At 42.0% G+C, this 17,310-nt stretch overlaps 1 protein-coding gene across 1 annotated transcript in view; it reads right to left on the reverse strand.

Annotated features, from left to right (window-relative positions):
• Positions 1 to 7,367: 7,367 nt before the first annotated feature.
• The window catches only part of VIT (vitrin), a 292,734-nt gene continuing 282,791 nt past the window's right edge, over positions 7,368 to 17,310 (reverse strand). Inside the window, exons 24-26 of the mRNA XM_073557649.1 lie at positions 15,193 to 15,419; positions 9,353 to 9,866; positions 7,368 to 8,459 (exon numbers count right to left, since the gene is read on the reverse strand). Coding sequence (XP_073413750.1) covers positions 8,281 to 8,459; positions 9,353 to 9,866; positions 15,193 to 15,419 — 920 coding nt within the window. The 3' untranslated portion in view covers positions 7,368 to 8,280. The remainder of the gene's footprint in view (positions 8,460 to 9,352; positions 9,867 to 15,192; positions 15,420 to 17,310) is intronic.

Consider the following 17,310-nt stretch of genomic DNA (forward strand, 5'->3'; position numbering starts at 1 on the left):
CTTATTGCTGTATCAGGACTGACACATTAGAGTATACGCAAGATAGCAGAGACAGGCATTTTCAGGAATGTTTCAGAATTGACTGTTGATACGGTTTGCATATAAATCTAATGTACAGTATATTATTACAGCCAATTACAATTTGCTTTAAAGTTTTCCCCGTTTCTCACTACATGGACACCATATGTTTTAAACACAATGACTTTGGCAGCTTTTCCCAGACTTGCTTCCTGAATTATGAGGATGATCCGGATGCTGGAGGCCAATCAGTAGGAAATGAAATTTTAAACTTACTTCCAGTTTTTGTATGAAAAGGCAAATAAAAATTTGAGTTGTATCACATGACAGGATTCTTTTGTTTTCTCTTCACTATTAATCAATGCAAATATTTTCTTCACCAGGGACATAATATTAGCTGTCAGCTGGGGCTGAAGATACCCACCTAATTGTGTCAACACATGCAATGTATCAAAATAATTATAGGAAGGGTGAAAAGGAAAAATTATTAGCTTACCAGTGAAGGAGGAATGCCAGATGGGGAGCGGTGCATGGATAGCTCCAGGCCGGTTACTGGGTGGCATATGCAGGAGAAAAGTGCGTTCATCCAGCAGCCACTATATAAAAAAAAATTAAAACTTCACATTTATTAAGATAAACATTAAGAAATGTGAAAAATTTAAATCATGTCAGTAGGTGTCTAGACATTTGGTCTATGTGTTTCCAGCCAAAGCGCTCTTAGTCATGATTAAGAGCGTTGTTTGCTCAAAGCGTGTTGACCAGATGTCTGGATGTCTACTGCAATAATTAAATTTTTTCCCAGTTCTTAATGTTTGTCCTAATAAATGGAAGTTTTAGCCCACTTAATTTATGTGGCGCATGTCTCCTGAACCATGAGCTGGGCACAATATATGGGCACTACAATGTATGGACACTACAATGGCATATTTGCATTTTCACTCTGGTCCATTGCTGCTTGTTTCTGGAAAACCTCCATGGAGTCAAAATCATCACTACACACATAGATGAATTCCCAGAATTATGTAATTTCTAAATTGGGGTCAATTGAGGGAGGTTTCTGCTCTTCTGGCACTGGAAATGGAGTCTGTAAACTATTCTAGGAAAATCTGCCCTCCAAAAGTCAAACATAGCCCAAACCTATCCCTAGCTATAACCCCAACTATAACCCAAACCATAACCCTAACAATAATCCCAACTATAACCCCAACCCTAACCATAGCTCTAACCCCAACCCTAACAATAGCCACAACCCTAACCCTAATAGAAAAATGGAATTTTTTTTAATTTTATTATTTTTACCTAACTAAAGGGGGTGATAAAGGGCAGTTGATTTACTATATTTTTATTTTGATCACCTACTGTTGACAGGTGCCGGCTGGCAGATTTCGGAGGGTGCACTGCACATGCGCCCGCCATTTTCTTCATAGATGAAGATGCTGACAGCTGGGGGACATCATTGGGGGATGCAGGAGGGTCCAGAGACACCGGAGGACTTCATTTCTCTCTCCTCTGATGTGGAGGGAGGGAGGTACGTGTCACTGCGCATGCAGCGGTCAGTGACGTGAAACCGGAATGTTTTTTTGGTTTCCAGCACACTAGCTGCTGAGAGGCTAGTGCAGAGCTTAATGGGCCGGTTTTATGTGAGCACCACAGTGCGGGTGGAAGGGTGCTCACCGTACCCCTTTTCCCTGCAGGATTTGGTCACATCACTACACTTGACAGAATATAATTCATAAATTTCCTTACTTTTCTCAACACTGAATCTACACTAAGCAAAAATATAAACTCAAATATAATCTCAAATATTGTTCACAAATTTGTCTAAATCTGTGTTAGTGAGCGCCTCTCTTTTTCAGAGATAATCCATTGTGAGGGGTTGACTCGCTCCACTACTTCACAAAGGTAGACACAGGAACAGTCCTAAGTAGAATTTCACCTGTTGTTTTATTTTTGACAGTATAATCCTTCGCAGGGTTAAAAAACAAAGTGTTTCTGACAAAAAGGAAAAACAAATATAAACAGCTAAAATAGAAAAACTCAAAAAAACACATCATAAAAATAGGTGCACTCTACTGATGAGAACAATCACCCACTCATCTAGAGTGTACCTGTGCTGCTCCAGACTTTATCAGTGGGGGCCTGCTGCATCCTGCTAGGCATTTGTCATTTTACAAGGTTTTGGTGAAGCTATTTTTTATGATGTGTTTTTTAAAACAAATTTAACGTCTCTTAGAGTCCTTTTACTGCAGACTTCACTGCGGTTAACGCACAGTGCGCCCTTAGCTCCTATGGGAGCCATGTGGGAGTTACACCTCTCTCCCAACGCACACACAGACTGAACCACAGATCCAGGTATATATCACATATGATCATGACATCACTGCAGGTCCTTATGCACCTGCAGGTTCTGCAGGGAAAATGGGTACGGTGAGCACCCTTCCACCCGCACTGCGGGTGCTCACATAAAACCGGCCCATTAATCTCTGTACTAACCTCTCAGCACCTAGTGTGCTGGAAACACAAAAACATTCCGGTTTCACATCACTGACCACTGCATGCGCAGAGACACATACCTCCCTTCCTCCACAAAGCCAGTGACTCTGTGACACCATCCACCTCACAGGTGTTGTATATCAAAATGCTGACTAGACAGCATGATTATTGCACAGGTGTGCCTTACATTGGCCACAATAAAGGCCACACTAAAATGTGCAGTTTTATAGGATTGAGAGCGTCCGGTGAGGTCAGAAAACCAGTCATTATCTCGTGTGACAACTAGAGTTGAGCGATACCGTCCGATACTTCAAAGTATCGTATCGGATGGTATCGGCCGATCTTTAAAAAAAGTATCGGTATCGCCGATTCCGATACCGGAAGTCCCATTCAAGTCTATGGGACTTCCGGTATCGGAATAAGAAAAACCCTTTCCTGCCCTTGTACAGCCTCTCTGGGGTCTGTACGGGCCTTTCGGGGGGCTGTGCCGGCCTGCCAGGGGGTCTGTGCAGGCTCCGGTGGTCTGTGCCGGCCTGCCGGTGGTCTGTGCAGGCTCCGGGGGGCTGTGCCGGCCTGCCGGGGGGCTGTGCCGGCCTGCCGGTGGTCTGTGCAGGCTCCGGGGGGCTGTGCCGGCCTGCCGGGGGGCTGTGCCGGCCTGCCGGGGGGCTGTGCCGGCTCCGGGGGGCTGTGCCGGCCTGCCGGGGGGCTGTGCAGGCTCCGGGGGTCTGTGCAGGCATCGTCCGATGGGACTACAAGTCCCATCGGGCGATGCCTGCTACCATGACAGTGATTGACACATTAGCCAATGATGGGACAGTAGTAGTCCCATCATCCGGCTAATGTGTTAAATGTAAAAAAAAAAAAATTACATGCTACATACATACAACATGCATACTACATACATGCTACATTCATACTACATACTACATACATGCTACATACATACTACATATATACTACATGCATGCTACATACATACTGCATGCTACATACATACCACATACATACTACATACATACTACATATATACTACATGCATGCTACATACATACTACATGCTACATACATACCACATACATACTACATATATACTACATGCATGCTACATACATACTACATGCTACATACATACCACATATATACTACATACATACTACATATATACTGCATGCTACATACATACTACATATATACTACATGCATGCTACATACATACTACATACCACATACATACCACATACATACTACATACATACTACATACTACATACATACTACATGCTACATACATACTACATATATACTACATGCATGCTACATACATACTACATATATACTACATGCATGCTACATACATACTACATGCTACATGCATGCTACATACATACTACATACATACTACATGCTACATACATACCACATATATACTACATACATACAATACATTCATACAATACATACATAGACATACAGTACATATAACATAGAGTAACATACTTACCAATACTTGTCACATTGTTCCCCGAAGCCATTGTCGTCTACGGAATAAATATTAACATAACAAACCACAAAAATACTCACCCACGATCCGAAGCAGTCCACGAGTGTGTCCCACGACGATCTTGGGTAGAGAACTGCAGCATCAGATGATGCTGCCGTTCTCTACGGGCTGCAGGAATCCAATGACGGAAGGTAGGTATCCTTCCGCACTGTATTCCTCCGCCACTTAAAAAAAAAAAGTCCCTAGTCTCACTTTATGCCATTGCTGTGTGGGAATTTCCCACACAGCAATGGCATAAAGTGAGACTAGGGACTTTTTTTTTTAAGTGGCGGAGGAATACAGTGCGGAAGGATACCTACCTTCCGTCATTGGATTCCTGCAGCCCGTAGAGAACGGCAGCATCATCTGATGCTGCAGTTCTCTACCCAAGATCGTCGTGGGACACACTCGTGGACTGCTTCGGATCGTGGGTGAGTATTTTTGTGGTTTGTTATGTTAATATTTATTCCGTAGACGACAATGGCTTCGGGGAACAATGTGACAAGTATTGGTAAGTATGTTACTCTATGTTATATGTACTGTATGTCTATGTATGTATTGTATGAATGTATTGTATGTATGTAGTATATATGTGGTATGTATGTAGCATGTAGTATGTATGTAGTATGTATGTAGCATGCATGTAGCATGTAGTATGTATGTAGCATGCATGTAGTATATATGTAGTATGTATGTAGCATGCATGTAGTATATATGTAGTATGTATGTAGCATGTAGTATGTATGTAGCATGCATGTAGTATATATGTAGTATGTATGTAGTATATATGTGGTATGTATGTAGCATGTAGTATGTATGTAGCATGCATGTAGTATATATGTAGTATGTATGTGGTATGTATGTAGCATGTAGTATGTATGTAGCATGCATGTAGTATATATGTAGTATGTATGTAGTATATATGTGGTATGTATGTAGCATGTAGTATGTATGTAGCATGCATGTAGTATATATGTAGTATGTATGTGGTATGTATGTAGCATGCAGTATGTATGTAGCATGCATGTAGTATGTATGTAGTATGTATGTAGTATGTATGTAGCATGCAGTATGTATGTAGTATGTATGTAGTATATATGTAGTATGTATGTAGCATGCATGTAGTATGTATGTAGCATGTATGTAGTATATATGTAGTATGTATGTAGCATGTAGTATGTATGTAGCATGCATGTAGTATGTATGTAGTATTTTTTTTTTTTTTTTTGAACATTTAACACATTAGCCGGATGATGGGACTACTACTGTCCCATCATTGGCTAATGTGTCAATCACTGTCATGGTAGCAGGCATCGCCCGATGGGACTTGTAGTCCCATCGGACGATGCTTGCACAGACCCCCGGACATCAGCACAGCCCCCCGGCAGGCCGGCACAGCCCCCCGGCAGGCCGGTACAGACCCCCACAGGGTGCACAGACCACCGGCAGGCCGGCACAGCCCCCCGGCAGGCCGGTACAGACCCCGGGCAGTCCACACAGCCCCCCGGCAGGCCGGCACAGCCCCCCGGCAGGCCGGCAGAGACCCCCGGAAGGCCCGAAATGACGGCGCATCATGATGCGCACACACCGCGCATCATGATGACGTCAGGCCGTCAATCAACTGAACTTCCGATTCCGATGCCGAATTCCGATATTGAAAAAATATCGGAAGTCGGTATCGGAATTCCGATACAGCAAGTATCGGCCGATACCCGATACTTGCGGTATCGGAATGCTCAACACTAGTGACAACCATTTGCCTCACGCAGTGCAGCACATCTCCTTTGCATAGAATTGATTAGGTTGTTGATTGTGGCTTGTGGATTGTTGGTCCACTCCTCTTCATGCCCTCATCTCATCATTTCCCACCTTGACTATTGCAGTATACTCCTCTGTAACCTCCCAATCAACACTCTCACATCTCTCCAGACCATCCTTAACTGTGCTGCTTCACTAATCTACTTCTCTCTTCGGTACTCCTCTGCTTCTCCCCTCTGAAAATTCCTTAATTTACTCCCAATTCCCCAACGTATCCAGTTTAAACATTGACCTATATCCAAGAAGTATCGTTTCTCCTTGCAGAGATTGACATGCTAAGCATGCCAAGATGAGGAGACTTATGTAGTGAAACCTCCAGCAGGGGGAGCTGGTGAGGGAAGAGAGGTTACACACTAGGAGCAGCAACCCTGAGCAACAGCAAAGGTACCACAGGTAACGAGGGAGAATAGTCAGACGAACCGAGTCAGAAACTAGCAGGAGCAGACGTACCAGAAGGAGCAGCAATACACAGTCAAAATACCAAGCCAAGAGTCAGAAAGCCAGAACATGAGCACGGGGTCCAAAACGTGAGATGAAATACGTGGTCGGGGTACAAGCCGGGAGGGGGGGTCAGATGCCAGGGAGGGAACGTGACAGTAGAGATGAATACCAAGAGTCGGGGTCATACACGTGAATATCAGTCAAAGGCAGGAGGATCCCCAAGGTACAAGGGTCACAGGCTCTAAACTGGAAGCTTGAGCAATCACGAACACTGGTCAGCAGGCTGTGAGAGACTGAAATAGCCCAGCTAGCTCCAGAATGAGGCTGAGGAGATTAACCCCCGCATGACCAGTCCGGAGTGAAGACAGCAGAAAATAAACTCCGGACTGGACCATGACAACTTAAAGCCGCAATGCTCCTCTGGGAAATATGCAAATTGTCTCTTCAGAGAGGAAGAGGACTAGATTGCTACTTCCAATAGGTGGCACTAGAGTTCTAGTCCTCTTCCTCTCTGAAGAGACAATTTGCAAACATTGACCTACAAAGCAGTCCATATTCTGTCTCTTTTGATATCTTTCCACATGTAGCCTCCGCTCCTCCCAAGACCTTTTCTCCTCCACACTCGTATGTTCCTCACTCAATCGCCTACATGAGGCCCCAAGTTCCAAGCCCAAAAAAACATCCAATTATCCACCACATTCAGAACACTCAGATGGAACTTGAAAGCCCAAAAATAGCAAAAAGGAACAGTATCCAAACCAGGTGAAGAAGATAGAAAAACATTATTCCACCATAATACAACGTTTCGACCAGTGTTGGTCTTTATCAAGTACTTGTCGATTTTTGAAGTTTCTTATGTCCAGTTGGGTTCTATGGACTTGGAGTGTGCATCCTGATGTCAAACTGATGCACTGCTGACTACCTCTTTTCTTTGGTACTTGAAAACCAATCTCTTTGAGAAAGCTAAAAGCCTGCAATGAATCTACTGCTACCTCACTACCTCTGCAGCTACCGCAACCCCCTGAACGTAATGTCTCCTTTCCAATTAAGTGCACACGTAGGGTAAAAAATAATTTTATTTATGTCATAACTGATAATGTGACATTGAAATATGATAAATTCTTCAGAAATCAGAATTGTTATAGGATTAATATCAAATATAATCTGAATATTGCTATATCAAAACTGTACAAATGTAATATTGACAAACTGCTTTCTATTTAAGACATTTTATTAAAATATACAAAATAATGATGAGAATAACGTAAAACCTTGCAATGATTTAACATGATGCTATTTGTCTCTTAAGGCATATTTATGTAGCTCTACTGTTCAGTGCTCTAAAAACTTGTCACGCGACCCTATGAGGACCAAAATTCACGACTCTGAGCAGTGAAACAAGCTACCAAGGCTTTCACAAAGCTCCATTAATTACATTGTTGCATAATGTGTTTAATGTGAAGCCACCATCAAAGAAATACTACAATAAGTCAGAATTGTGCCGTCAACATATTCTGTGTGATATTCAGAATATCAGCACCAGAGGGCGCTATATGAAGGATTAATAATATGCTTTATGCCTATACAAACCTTTTACAAAATTACATGATTTATTTAATAGAAAAATAACTTTTACTTTTGCAGCGAAACAAACAATGGATGTCTTCTGTAACCTCCTGTTTTATGAGACTAAACCAGCGTAAAGTTATGTACGCTGTCATCATCAGATCGTAGTGAAGTTGACATATCCGTACTTACGCCTTTCTGGTTGTTACAAATCATCTTGCTTGCTGCAGTTTATCAGTTCATTTTACATCTTCTGAGTAAATAGAGGCTATAATCCTCAGCGCAGAATGCTGGGGTGATCACACCGACCTCATTATATAATTACATTATTTATTCTAGCTCTCGTGTATTGATTGCCGAAACCCTGTTCTCCAAGCAGTACGCCACCGCCTCTGCCATCTTGCCTTAATTTCGAGGTTGAGAATTATACTCTGTACAAATGTTCTGAATGATCTTCCCAACAAATTTATATAGACTGTCAAATTCATCCACGAAAAATGAGTGGTCTTTATCAGGGTCCGTAGCGATAGATTCGAGTTCATCCTGAGCTGCCCAGGCTACACCAACAGCATATGCAATGACCCCTGCAATAAAACGCAAAAGATTCAATTATATGGATTCAACTGGAAATCGCAGATTTCATTTTCTAATCACCGCATACGACTCTATTGCTTCCGCCCGCAACCCTTTAACCCCTTCCTGATCAGACGATTCTCCAGTTTTTGCTATTTCATTTTTTCCTCCCCTTATCTCAAGAGCCATAGCTTTTTTTTTTCTGTCGATATAGCCGTGTGAGTGCCTGTTTTTTTGAGGGATGAGTTAAACTTCCGAATGACATAGTCCATTTTATCATATGATGGAATGGAGAGCAGGAAAAAAAATTCCAAGCGTGATGAAATATAATAAAAGCGCAATTTTGGAGTTGTTTTTTGGGTTTTTTTATTTACAGCATTCATTTTATGGTAAAAATGACCTGGCACTATGATTCTCCAGGTCAGTATGATTACGAAGATACCAAACGTTGGTAGTTTTTGTTTTATTTAAGTGGTGAAAGAAAATGTAGGATTTTGTAAAAAAAAAAAAAACAAATTCGCTCGTGTCACCATTTTCCGACAGCCCTCTGTGAGGGCTTGTTATTTTGCACCATTTTAGGGTGGATACAATGTTTTCATTGCCTCTTATTATTTTTTTGCGCTGTTGCAGCTGCTGAAAACCGTATTTCTGGTATTTTGAGCGATTTTAAAAGCCAAATGGTACAAATTTTTTTAATCTACCACAATTGCAAAAACTATTTGTTTGCCAAAAATACATGGATTTACTGTAGGTTACAAAGACAGGTCTCCAAGGGTGTCCATGTCCTTGAAAGCAACATCATAGGTAAAACCTGAATTAGTTACACACCTGTAGTAAGCAAAGCAATTAAATGTCTATATAATGTACAAAATACTTGGAAAGGAAAAGAGTTAAAGAAATTTACCACTTCGATGAACCGCTGCTGCCGGTGCCCGAACGTCATCGTAGGACCGTCCATCTGTGATTACGATCATGATCTTTCTTTTGTTTGGCTTCGACTTAGTGAAAAGCTGTTCAGACGCATATGTTATGGCGGCTCCCGTGCTTGTGCCTCCGCTCCAGTAGCCTATCCTCATGATAGCGTTCACAAGATCTTGCTTTGTACTATATTTATCAAAGCCAAACTCCAATCTCTGTTCGTATGTATACTGCACAGCTCCAATTCTTGTGTCCGTATCCGAAATCTCAAATTCACTTGTAATGTTTGCTATGAACTGGAGGACAGTACGGAAATTACCAGTACCAACACTGCTGGAGCCATCTATGACGAAAGCGATGTCAGCAGCATTGAGACACGTCTTGCTGCAGACTAATTTGTCAGTGTCACACATTCGCTTCACCATTGGATTCACGATCTTTGGAAGACCAAACCAGCTGGGAACATTGATTGAAAAATGGCCATTGGTTCTACAAACAGCCTGCAAAAAAAAGTGCAATACTAAGTGTGCTTCTATGATTCTTTTACGATACTTTAGGAAATGGGTATGCTACAAAGATACATTTCCAAGTTCACAATATACAGATGCCTAAAATGAAAGGGTTTGTCTCATCTTTATCTGGCGCATGCCATTTCTCTGCCTTCTGGATTCCTGTTTTCCAGGGTACAATGTGCTCGTGAAGATTGACAGTTTGGACCACTGGCGTGCAGTTTCATAACTTCAACCTTATGGGCAAAATGCAAAATCTCCAACAGGGACCTCCACTGTCACAGATCTTTAGTAGTATTAGGGTGTGTGCACACGCTGCAGATCCGCAGCGGTTTTGGCCCTGCGGATCCGCAGCAGTTTCTGCTGCGGTGTACAGTACCATAATATCCTATGGGAAATGGAAACAGCAGTGCAGACGGTGCAGATTTTTCCACGCGGATTTGCTGCGGTTTCTAATCCACAGAAAGAATTGACATGTCAATTCTTACTGCGGATTCCGCTGCGGTTTACCATCTCCTCCTTTGTAGAGGTGATAAACCGCAGGGCAAAACCGCAGGCTAATCCGCAGATAAACCGCAGGTCTTTTGACCTGCGGATTTACCTGCGGATTTTGCAAAATCCGCGCTGATCAATCCGCAGACTAATCCGCAGCGTATGCACACACCCTTAGTCTTCTCATATGGATTAAAGGGGCTTTTTGTCCCCTTTAGGCTCCAGGGCCTGGGTGCGATTGCATTATAGTTACGCCTTTGGTGGTGTTGCCATGCAGTTGGTCCAAACTGAGCGCTCTTCCAAGCTGCTTGCCTCTAGAGCATAGCAGAAGAATAGAGGCACTGAAGCTTGTGGGATCCAGGAATCTAGCCAGCTTCAGAGTAGCGTTTGCAAGCTGTATAGAGTCTATAAGGAGGGTTGGACTGGCGCATTCTCTGGAAGGTTCCAGGTACTTGGTGGGCCCCTGATCAGGACGCAGAGTGGGCCCACTGGTTTCATCTGAATGTGCTTCCAAAGAAACACATTCAGTTGAAATATATTGCCCCACTGCAATAGTTAGCTAGGCTGGCAGCTGACTTGAACCTGCCCCTCGCAAGCGGCGCATGACAGTGACACCGCAGGAGGTGCATAACAGTCACATCGCTGCCGTATGATGTCACTGTCACGTGCCATCTGCGCTGGGCACACTCAAGTCAGCCACTGACCTCTGCTAGATTGGTGGCCATTTTACCACGAGTGCACCAGATCTGCAAGCAGAGGAAGCTGTGCGGCGCGAAAGTGCAGGCAGGTAAAAGGACTTTTTTTCTTTTTTCTGTGGATACAGCATGATGCTGAGGCCAGGCCAGGAGACATGGGGGCAGCCAGGCTATGGGGGGTCCAGCCAGGCCAAGTGACAGATGGGGGCCGCCAGGCCAAGGTACCTATTGAGGGCCAGCGAGGCCAAGATACATATGGGGTGCAAGCCAGGCCAAGGGACATATGGGGGGGCAGCCAGGTCAAGGCTCCTAATGAGGGGCCAGCCAGGTCAAGGTACATAATGGGGGGCCAGCGAAGCCAAGGGAAATAATGGGGAGGCCAGACAGTCAAGCCAAGAGACATATGGGGCAAGCAGTGTCAAGGGACTAATTGAGGGCCGGCCAGGCCAAGAGGCATATGATGGGGCCAGCTAGGCTAAGGGACATATGGGGGGCCAGCTAAGCCAATGGGGAGACAGCCAGTTTAAGGGACATATGGGGAGGGCAGCCAGGTCAAGGAACATGCGAGAGGTACAACTAGGCCAAGGGACATATGGGGGGCATCCATGCCAAAGGACATATGGGGGCCAGCCAAGCCAAGGGACATAAGGGTGCCAGCCAGGCCAAAGGGCAAAAGGGAGTCAGACAGGCCAAGGGACATATGGAGGGCCAGCCAAGCCAAAGGACATAAGATAGCGCTGCCAGGCTCAGGGACTTAAGGGCCCAAGATAGGACACATTATTAAATACAAGGTTCCAGCATGATGGACTTAATTACTGTATAGGGGCCAGAATGAGGAACATACTTTATTTGTTTATGGTGGCAAGTGGGGGTCATAATTACTCTAGGGGCAATTAGGGGATATTATTACTGCTCTTAATAAATTTTACTTTTTAGGAGACAGTTTTCAATGGGGAGTAACAAAAGGGAGGTCCTGTTACTGTGCAGGGCAGCACTATGTCACTTTTTTCTTCATCTGGTATAGCATAGATGTCGGGGAAAAAGTGCGGAATGTGCTCTGGAAGAGATCAGCTATAAATGATTGTGTTATTCCCTGCAGAGACAAGTCTTGTCAGGAAGAAGTGACTGTGCCAGATGAAGCAGCAAAGATGAAGGACTTCACCTAGAGATTTCACTGTATAGCATGTATGCGCACACATAGCCCCTGTGATCACTGATGATTATTGCATTACCTGCACACTATATACAGAGCTCCTATGTATAATGTCACTGGTGATCCTTGTATTACATGTACATTATATACAGAGCTCCAGTGTATAATGTCACCAGTTATCACTGTATTACCTTTATACTATATACAAAACTCATGTGTATAATGTCACTGGTGATCACTGTATTACTTGTAAACTGACACAATATATAGAGCTCCTGTGTATAATGTCACTGGTGATCCCTGTACACTGACACTATATACAGAGCTACTGTGCATAATGTCACTGGTGATCACTGTATTACCTGTATACTTTTTACAGAATTATTGAGTATAATGTCTCCCATGATCCCTGTATTACCTGCACATTATAAGCTATATACAGGGTGGGCCATTTATATGGATACACCTAAATAAAATGGGAATGGTTGGTGGCCCAGATTGATGTGCTGAATTTGCAGAATGGGCAAAACAAAAATTGGAACAGGACCCTCAGTTTACACAGGACATTATGTTCAGTGATGAGGCAAACTTTTTTGTGTGTGCCATTTCTATGGATACACCTAAATAAAATGGGAATGGTGACAGTTTTCTTGCATAGGGTGTCTTGCACTGAAATCTGCTGCAATGACCCGGGTACTGTGTTCACCAGACATCAACACAATTTCTATCCGCTCCTCACGTGTTAACCTCTGCAACATGTCATTGGCTGTAAACAAAGAGAAACTTGTAAATAACTAATGAAAGAATAAAGTTACTTTAAAACCAAGCACAGCATTGCTTTTCTTGTGAAATTCTCAATAAGTTTGATATGTCACATGAGCCTCTTCCCATTGAAAAACAAAAAGTTGGATCCAAAATGGCCGACTTCAAAATGACCGCCATGATCACCACTCATCTTGAAAAGTTTTCCTCCTCCCATATACTAATGTGCCACAAACAGGAAGTTGATATCACCAACTATTCCATTCCCATTTTATTTAGGTGTATCCATATAAATGGCCCACCCTGTACATAGAGCTTGTGTATAATGTCACTGGTGAATCACTGTATTACCTGTACACTGACAATATACACAGAAGACCTTCAGAAACATTTTGCAGACTCTGGAGTTGTGGTACATTGTTCTACACTTGCACAAATTATGGCCTTCATGGAAGAGTCATCAGAAGAAAACCTCTTCTGCGTCCTTACCATCAAATTCAGCATCAGAAGTATGCAAAAGAACATCTAAACAAGCCTCATGCATTTTGGAAACAAGTCCTGTGGACTGTAGAGTTTAAAATAGAATCCTTTGGCCACAATGATCAAAGATATGTGTGGAGAAAAAAGGGCAAAGAATTTCTGAAAAAGAACATTTCGCCAACCAATAAGTATGACAGTGAATCAATTATGCTTTGGGGTTGTGTTGCATGTGTTGTGTTGGGACAGGGAATATTTCACGGGTAGAGGGAAGAATGGATTTAATAAAATTTCAACAAATTCTTGATGCAAACATAACACCATCTGTAAAAAAGCTGAAGTTGAAAAGAAAATGGCTTCTACAGTATGAATGGATAATTATTCTAAACACATGTAGAAAGTTTGGGTCTGTACACAGCTCTGCTCATACTTGAGTATAAGATTAGTGCTTCTGCCATTTAGTTTGATTTAGTTAGTTATCAATGGTGATCTCAGAACCCTCCAATCAACAATGCTATAACATACCAGAAGATATTTAAAATATTAGTTTGCATGGTATACTGTATATTATACATTTATCTCACATAGAAGTCAGTCAGAATAAAGTTTACATGGTGAGACATCTGACCTTCATGATGTATATATACAATGCCCTGAGAAAGTATTCATACCCTATGAACTTTTGCACATTTTTTCACATTACACCCACAAACTTTATGTGATATACCAATACTAAGTAGCAAGTATTTGTGAAGTATAAAGTAAATGGCATACGGTTCTCTAAATATTTTAAAAACATAAATCTAAAAAATGTATATTTATTCTGCATACTCCATATATATATTTTATCTGGACTCGGACCTAGTGATATGGTCAGCCTGAATAATAAAGTTATTTTATTGCTCCAATTGATATCAAATTTTACAGGGAAGCTCCTTTAATAATTGGATTACCATTAGATATACTTCTATTTTGCGTATACAGCTCCTATGCAAACCCATTTATACAGACTACAAGCAAATCTTGTGCAGTCTGATCCTACATTTATGTCCCTCTCAACTGTCTATAGGTTAATAACAAGCAGATGTGTAATGGAAAGGAATAACATATGAGCATATAGGCTAACCATGGTTTGTGCACATTAAAGGGGTTGTCTGACATTAGACTACAAGTTTGCAGTCACTGTGTGTGACTGCAGACTTGTGAATCCTCGCGTCACTTGTCAGGATTCTCCGAGGATGGTGCCTGAAGCGGGCGGTCATGTGACCTCAAGTCTGCAATTTGCATACTTCTGGCCACAAATGCACTTGCTCAATGCATTTGCATTAAGAGAGGCTGTGTAGGTCTAGGTCGGCACGTGACCAAATGTATGCAAATCGAATAGTGTTAGCTGATAAAGGTGCCGGTACCGGAGAATCTTCACAGTGCGCAGTGCGTATCATGTGAGGGGTCACAAGTCTGCAGTCACAGAGTTACTGAAAACTAGTAGCCTACGGCCGGATAGCCCCTTTAAACATAGAGATACATTGTTGTGCATAGAATCTGGAAATGCAAAATATAGTAATGCTTTATCTGGACTAGATGCAATGTCATTTTGTTTTTTTTGTCTTTGATACAGGAAAAATTCTTGAACATGCCCTATTAGAAGTGTTAGTCTCCATTGTTTCTCTTTAGTTGACATGCAGCCTTTATTGTAGGCAATAAAACAATGAAAATAGAATACTGGCAATAAAAATACCTTGTCTACAAAGTTAGGTTCTACAACGTTCGATCTCTCGTTATCATCCGCAGCCTCGATTGTCACAAAGAATATGTTGATCCCAGATTCACGAGCAAGACGGGAAGCTTCTTCCACTTTATCTGTTGGCCAGCCGTCTACGAGCACAACGGCCACATTCGGGGCTCCTCCTCTATTCCCACTGGCATCAGAGAAGTAACTCTTGTTTATATAGGACAGAGCTTTTCCTGAAGTGACAATCAGAACAGTTCAATCATTCAAGCTCTAGTATAGTACAGTATATTAATTGCACTATAGTGGGCCCGCAGACCATTAATGTGACAGCTGATATATCTACCTCAATGGAACCTGCACCATAATATATTTGGTTGGCATATTAGCTACTTTTCTTTACCTACCGTCACCTAATGGCAAGTGTCTATGCGCACCAGTCTGCTTCACTTAACAGAAATCTATCATCAGAAAATGACTTAATGTTTATATCAAGTTTTTATAAATCATTTTAGTTATTTTTTTCTGGAGAAATTCAGTACATAATAGATTGGCATATGAGAAATGTAGATCAGAGCACACAAATATAACATACGTTACTGACAATGATCAAGAAGGTTAAATATGTGAATATGACCAAAAAATCTATGACTATGCAGCAAATGAGAAAAAATAGAGTAAAAAATTGTCATATAAAAAGAAAAAAGTTTATTATAGTTCAACAGTAAAAGGTATATATAAATAATACCAATATATAGATACACATGTCATTAAACCAAGTATCTGAAAAATTGAAGGACACAGGTAACAAAAAAGTCCCATGAAACACACTGATAACTAGAAAATTTGACCAGAGAAACCAAGTACTTTGAAAAAATAGACCATATAATAAAAAGTGTATACACCTTTAAGGGCACCAAGTAAGCTGTCTAATCAAAGATAGATCCTCACCTGTCATGGTCGCAGCTTGTCAAGGGACTGCCAGCCCCTACACGCGCGTTTCGCGATGGCTTCTTTGACAGCCCACAAAGAAGCTTACGGGGGGCCGTCAAAGTTCTTCAGATACTTGGTTTAATTACATGTGTAAATATGTATATTGGTATTTTTATATATACCTTTCATCAGGGCACCCCTGGTCAAAATTACTGTTATTGTGAACAGTTAAGCAAATTGAAGATTAAATCACCTCTAGATGCACATTTACTTAGTATTTTAGGCAATATACTGTATATTTTTCTCTGTATAGGTATATTTTTGAGTAAAATATAAATTGTTCTTTTAGTCTACATTATAAACTTCTGACATGTCTCCGAATTTCCAAGCAATACATTTTTTCTGACAAAGAAAAATGGTCAAAATAAACCAAAATAAAACAGTGCTTTCAGACCTCAAATAATGTAAAATAAAACAAGTTCATAATCATTTAGAAACAACAATACTAATGTTTTAACTCTGGAAGAGTTCTGAAATCAATATTTTGTGGAATAACCATGATTTTTAATCACAGCTGTCATGCGTCTTGGCATGCTTTCCACCAGTCTTTCACACTGCTTCTGGCGCAAAAATTTAACCCCTTAATGACCGCCGATACGCCTTTTAATGGCGGTAATTAAGGGTACTTAAACCACAGCGTCGTTAATTCATGGCGCTGTGGAGAAAGTAAATAGCGCCCCCCAGTGTCGGATTTTCTCCGGGGTCTCAGCTGCCGGGGGTAGCCGAGACCCCAGAGATCATGAATCGGGTCGGTTTTTACCGACCCCGCTTTTGCGATCACCGTTATTAACCCTATAACGGCGACCGCAAATAAAAAAAGCCGCAATTTTGTATTTAATTTCTCTTTCCTCTGATGTGATCGCACATCAGAGGAGAGAGAAATAAGGTCCCCGATCCCCCCCTGTACCTCCCGGTGGTCCTCTGTCCCCTCCCGGTGGTCCTGGGTCCCTGCGGCTTCCTCCAGTGGGCGCCGACTTCTTGGATCTGGAAAAAATGGCGGGCGCATGCGCCGTGCGCCCACCGGGAATCTGCAGGCTCCAGCCGGCAGATTCCATTCATCCATTTTGATCACTATGATAAACTATCATAGTGATCAAAATAAAAAAAATAGTAAATAGCCCCCCTGTTTATCAC

This window comes from Dendrobates tinctorius, unplaced genomic scaffold (assembly GCF_039654945.1).
Source record: "Dendrobates tinctorius isolate UK_male_01 unplaced genomic scaffold, ASM3965494v1 ptg000250l, whole genome shotgun sequence".
NCBI classification, from domain to species: Eukaryota; Metazoa; Chordata; class Amphibia; order Anura; family Dendrobatidae; genus Dendrobates; species Dendrobates tinctorius.